At 36.6% G+C, this 6,105-nt stretch overlaps 1 protein-coding gene across 1 annotated transcript in view; it reads left to right on the top strand.

The window, feature by feature from the left end:
* LOC122554076 (kinetochore protein Nuf2-A-like) overlaps positions 1–4,254 on the top strand; it is a 7,026-nt gene extending 2,772 nt beyond the window's left edge. Inside the window, exons 2-5 of the mRNA XM_043698531.1 lie at positions 743–880; positions 1,961–2,104; positions 3,343–3,518; positions 4,107–4,254. Of these exons, the coding sequence (XP_043554466.1) occupies positions 743–880; positions 1,961–2,104; positions 3,343–3,518; positions 4,107–4,254 (606 nt within the window). The remainder of the gene's footprint in view (positions 1–742; positions 881–1,960; positions 2,105–3,342; positions 3,519–4,106) is intronic.
* Positions 4,255–6,105: the final 1,851 nt, after the last annotated feature.

Genomic DNA, 6,105 nt, shown 5'->3' on the forward strand with positions numbered 1-6,105 from the left:
ATGCCCACCACTTCATACCTGCCAATTTCAATCTGTGCCACAAGCTCATTTACCTTATTCCTTATACTGCGTGCACTCAGATGTAACACCTTCACTGTATTAACTGTAACCTCCAATGGCTCTTATAACTTAACTTTTTGTGTGGTATTTTGTCAAATGACTTCTGGAAGTCCCAATATAACACATTTACTGTTTCCCTTCTATCCATTCTGGTTGAGATTTCCGAGAAACATTCTGACAAATTAATCAGATAGAATTTCCCTTTCATGAAACCATGCGAACTCTGCTTGATTGTATTATGATTTTCCACATGTGCTGCTATTATCTCCTTAATTAGTCCACCATTTTGCAAACATAGATATAAGGGTAATCAGTGTATCGTTACCTGTTTTTTGCCTCATACGTTCTTTTGTTTTGTTACTTGTGTACAAGGAGAATGGACAGGCACTTGCATGTGAAAACCTGTGACAAGTTTTTAAGTTTATCTTGTGTGTTAACAGTTGGAAGTCTTTATTGCTGTCTAATTAATTAGCTTTACATTTGGTTTGTATATTAAAACTTGTAAGGGTGTACTTGCCTCTTATTTGAAATGCTTTGTGTCCTTTTGCAGATATTAAATCAAATATTAGATCGGCACAATTCTGAATTGTTATCGCATCAGCATTTTGGTCATTCAAAAAGACTTGTATATCCTGTTTTTTTTTGTCTTGTCCCTAATCTAATTTTAATCTGTTAATAATAGGGCCAACTAAAATTGGATATAGCCAATGCAAAAGAACTCCAAGCAAAACTCAGACCTTTGATTGTGGAATGCCCAGAACAACTGAACAGTGAAATACAGTCAATGAGAGACACAGTAGAAAAGAAAAAGGAAGCCATGGTAAACTTTCTACTCTTTTTGTGTCTCCCCTACCATCAATCCCATGGATGTTTTGTCGGTCTTTGAACTAGGATAATGCATGCTGTATGAGAATATTACAATAGTGTTTGAGATGAAACATCCCACTTTTAAAACCGGGTTTGTGCTATTGGTGTGTTTGTGTTTTTTTTACCCTTTTTATTAAATACTACTTCAACTTGCAGCTTTGCTTTTGAATTAGAACAAAACTTAAAATTTTCCTGAAGAGTTAGGTTACATTTTGATCATCTTGGCAGTGTTTTGGGTTGGAAATATGTGTATGTGTTTCCAAATAGGCCCATTTTGATGTTTTCAGTAATTGAAATTAAGGCATTGACAGTTATTAACAAGCACATATCTGGAATGGAAAACAACACAAAGAATACCTTTTTATTAGCAGATAAAAATAATAGAGTTACAGATGATTACGACTTGATTAAAGTCATGATTCCTGGACATGTAGTAACATAGAGTCATAGAGATGTACAGTATGGAAACCGACCCTTCGGTCCAACCCGTCCATGCCAACCAGATATCCCATCCAATCTAGACCCATCTGGCAGCACCCGGCCCATATCCCTCCAAACCTTTCCTGTTCAAATACCCATCCAAATACCTTTTAAATGTTGCAATTGTACCAGACTCCACCACTTCCTCTGGCAGCTCATTCCATATACGTACTACCCTCTGCGGGAAAAAGTTGCCCCTTAGGTCTCTTTTATATCTTTCCCCTCTCACTCTAAACCTATGCCCTCTAATTCAGGACTCTCCCACCCCCAGGGAAAAGACTTTGTCTATTTATCCTATCCATGCCCATCATTGGTTAGTTCTTTTAGTGTCTAAATTTATATGTTGCACTATTTAGGATGAATAAAATGGAAAATGGGCCAATCTGAATTATATGTTGTCCACCTTTTGTATCTCTTGTCCTGCATGTTTTCATTATTCCTGCGTCCTGAATAATTTCAGCAAACACTTGGCAAGGGCATTACCAGCAGATCTGTCTTGTGTAGAGGTAGCTAATTTAGCACATTGTAATTCAGTTTTGTGTGTATTTGATAGCAAAAGAAAAATGATAGAACAATGGAACTTCAGGACAAGTTGACAAGTCTTACCAATTTCCAAAACAAAGAACTGGAAACTTACTGCAGTTTATTGCAACAATGCCAGACTGGCTCTGACCTTATAAGCAGCACAAATACTGAGGTAAATATATTCCACTAAGTTTAGCAAACTATTTATGCAATATAATATTTTAAAAAGCTTTTGCTAATCCTGAATGACTTTACAATTGTATTCAAATTGTGTGTAAAAATTGTGCTGTTGAGCGTATAGATAGACAGGTTTTCTCCAGTTTAAAGTTGGTGAGCTTAGGATTTGAGTGATTTTTGAGAGACAGGTATACAAGTTTTTATTATGTACAATTACGCACAGTTCTGCACTCTATTAAATGGATCTAGAAGTGCAGGAGAAATTGCAAGGATGAAAGTAGAAACGATAGATTGGAACTATCGGTGAGAGCAATAATGGCTGGGGGATTGTCTCTTTAAGGGTAGTCTGAGGACTGATTTCAAAATGTTTTATGAATGAATTTATGGGTTAGATTTAGAAAATATATTTCTGTTTGAAGCAGAGTCGAAAACTAGGGATCAGGAATGTTAAATTGTCACTACTATGTCCAAAAGGGTGTTTGGGATAAACGCCTTTCACCTGAGAATGTGGAATTTGCTACCTCGATGTAGTTGAGGCAAATAGCATAGATTCAAGTAAATGCTTAGTTTAGCACATAAAAGCAAGATTAATGGAAGGGCAATTCTGAAGGTATTTCTTGTGCCTACGGTTCTAAATTTATTGTATTTGTTCTTGTTCTCGGCTCCATAAGTACTGGAAACATTTGCTTTATCTGTTTGGCCCATGGTTTCATAATCTTAAATATTTCCATCATGTTACTTTTAATAGGCATTGTTCTAATTGAAAAGGTGTGAATTTTTCAGGCTTGACTTAAGATTCATTCATACCTGATAGTGAATCTTCATTAGACCTGCACTAAAGCCTCCATATTGTTTTCTAATCTGTGGACCCCAAAATTGGCCATTGTTCTGAGATCTTATTGAGATTTTGTGCATTTAAAAATGGAGCTGTCTTCAAAGAATATTCTTTGAGGTTGCCAGGAGAATTTGCCAATGGTAATGGCCCAAAGAGCCAAGGTACTTTCTGTTTCCTCTCTTGCTAGGTTAATGTTTATTCATAGGTTTCCTTGTGAAAAATCTTCATTAAACGAAGACTGTATATGAAAACTACTTTTTTGATATACTTTTAGAACTTATAACAGTCTACTAATTTGTTCACTTCAGTTAGAGCTGTTAAAGTTTCTGCGCTTTCATCACTCAAAACTGAAAGCAACTAATATACAGGGCTACATTTTTCCTTTGACTCCTCTACAGATTTGGAATGAAGAAAATGAACTAGAGAGAAAGCAAATGGAACTGAAAAACATACAGACAGAAGAAACTCGATTGAAAAGGATTCTGAGCTCAAAGCTTGAAAAACAGGATAAGCTACAGATGCAGAGGCATAAGAAACAAGAAGCTAGGGAGCACGACCTTGATTCAGTAGCCACGTATGTCAACTTAATGACTGAGTATTTTAGATTTTTGAATTGGGATTGGAGATAATTCTAGGCCATAGTTTTCAAAACTCATCAATTAATCTTGTTGACAGATGGTCACAGCACTCAGAATATCAATCGCTTTATCAATCTATACAGCAATTGAGAAAATAAAACTCTTTGACATCTTCTTATTCTGTCAATTTTCATCTTTAACTTGTCACTGAACATTTGGTTTTCGATTTGCACAAATGTATTTATGCATTGTTAACAGAAAAGTTCTTGAGTCAAGTCAGAATGAGAATTTTTTTTTATTCAGGTATGGAAACTGATTTTTTTGACCTTCACCTGTTTGTGTTTGGAGCGCTTGACATCAGTCTTGTGCTTTCTGTTGATACCTGAAGTCCTGGTTGTCCAGAACACAATCTGTAAACTTGAGTTGGAGCTTTACTGTAGCTGTTGTTCATCCCAATGGGAGGGCATATTCTGTCTGTTCATCTTGTAAACCAAACTTCTGGGTAATTAAGGAATGTATATTTATTTGTTTTGTTTGAAAAAATACAGTAACATAGAATTCAATTCTTTTGTTGTTTTTAATAGGGAGTTTGATATGTTTAAGCAGCGAAGCCAGGAGGTGTCTGAGAAGATTGCACAAATTACTAGTGAACGCCAACAATATCTGACGAAAAGCCAAACATTGCAAGACAGCTGTGCTAAAGATGAATCAGAATGTCAGGTATTGTCATAGCACTGTGATGAACCGGCCGTAAACTATCATACAAAGATAAAGCTTCTGTTTTAAAGATGTTTACACATCTGAACCAGCAGGGCTTTGCAATATATTAAGACATTGATTTACTTGCTTAATCTTTCTTAATTGAAATGGCAATTGGCCATTTGAGGGCACTATTATTTAATGCAGGAGGGAAGCAACGCATGTTGCCCAAAATGTCTGCTTCTATTATAGGGATTAAAGTTGTCTTGTCTTTCCTACTTTGGGGTGTCAGAAGTACATTGGATTTAATGTAATCTTGAAGAATGATAGAGTCATAGAGATGTACAGCATGGAAACAGACCCTTCGGTCCAACCCGCTCCTGCCGACCAGATATCCCAACCTAATCTAGTCCCACCTGCTAGCACCTGGACCATATCCCTCCAAACCCTTCCTATTCATATACCCATCCAAATGCCTCTTAAATGTTGCAATTTATCTTGTGTGTTAACAGTTGGAAGTCTTTTTTGCTGTCTAATTAATTAGCTTTACATTTGGTTTGTATATTAAAACTTGTAAGGGTGTACTTGCCTCTTATTTGAAATGCTTTGTGTCCTTTTGCAGATATTAAATCAAATATTAGATCGGCACAATTCTGAATTGTTATCGCATCAGCATTTTGGTAATTCAAAAAGACTTGTAAATCCTGTTTTTTTTTGTCTTGTCCCTAATCTAATTTTAATCTGTTAATAATAGGGTCAACTAAAATTGGATATAGCCAATGCAAAAGAACTCCAAGCAAAGCTCAGACCTTTGATTGTGGAATGCCCACAACAACTGAACAGTGAAATACAGTCAATGAGAGACACAGTAGAAAAGAAAAAGGAAGCCATGGTAAACTTTCTTTCTACTCTTTTTGTGTCTCCCCTACCATCAATCCTATGGATGTTTTGTCGGTCTTTGGAACTAGGATATGCATGCTGTATGAGAATATTACAATAGTGTTTGAGATGAAACATCCCACTTTTAAAACCGGGTTTGTGCTATTGGTGTTTGTGTTTTTTTGACCCTTTTTATTAAATACTTCTTCAACTTGCAGCTTTGCTTTTGAATTAGAAGAAAACTTAAAATTTTCCTGAAGAGTTAGGTTACATTTTGATAATCTTGGCAGTGTTTTGCGTTGGAAATATATGTATTTGTTTCCAAATAGGCCCATTTCAATGTTTTCAGTAATTGAAATTAAGGCATTGACAGTTATTAACAAGCACATATCTGGAATGGAAAACAACACAAAGAGTACCTTTTTATTAGCAGATAAAAATAATAGAGTTACAGATGATTATGACTTGATTAAAGTCATGATTCCTGGACATGTAGTTACATAGAGTCATAGAGATGTACAGGATGGAAACAGACCCTTCGGTCCAACCCGTCCATGCCAACCAGATATCCCATCCAATCTAGTTCCATCTGCCAGCACCCGGTCCATATCCCTCCAAACCTTTCCTTTTCAAATACCCATCCAAATACCTTTTAAATGTTGCAATTGTACCAGACTCCACCACTTTCTCTGGCAGCTCATTCCATACACGTACCACCCTCTGCGTGAAAAAGTTGCCCCTTAGGTCTCTTTTATATCTTTCCCCTCTCACCCTAAACCTATGCCCTCTAGTTCTAGACTCCCCGACCCCAGGGAAAAGACTTTGTCTATTTATCCTATCCGTGCCCCTCATAATTTTGTAAACCTCTATAAGGTCACCCCTCAGCCTCCAATGCTACAGGGAAAACAGCCCCAGTCTGTTCAGCTTCTCCCTGTCACTCAGATCCTTCAACACTGGCAACATCCTTGTAAATTTTTTCTGAACCCTTTCAAGATTCACAACATC

Source organism: Chiloscyllium plagiosum, chromosome 11 (genome assembly GCF_004010195.1).
Source record: "Chiloscyllium plagiosum isolate BGI_BamShark_2017 chromosome 11, ASM401019v2, whole genome shotgun sequence".
NCBI classification, from domain to species: domain Eukaryota; kingdom Metazoa; phylum Chordata; class Chondrichthyes; order Orectolobiformes; family Hemiscylliidae; genus Chiloscyllium; species Chiloscyllium plagiosum.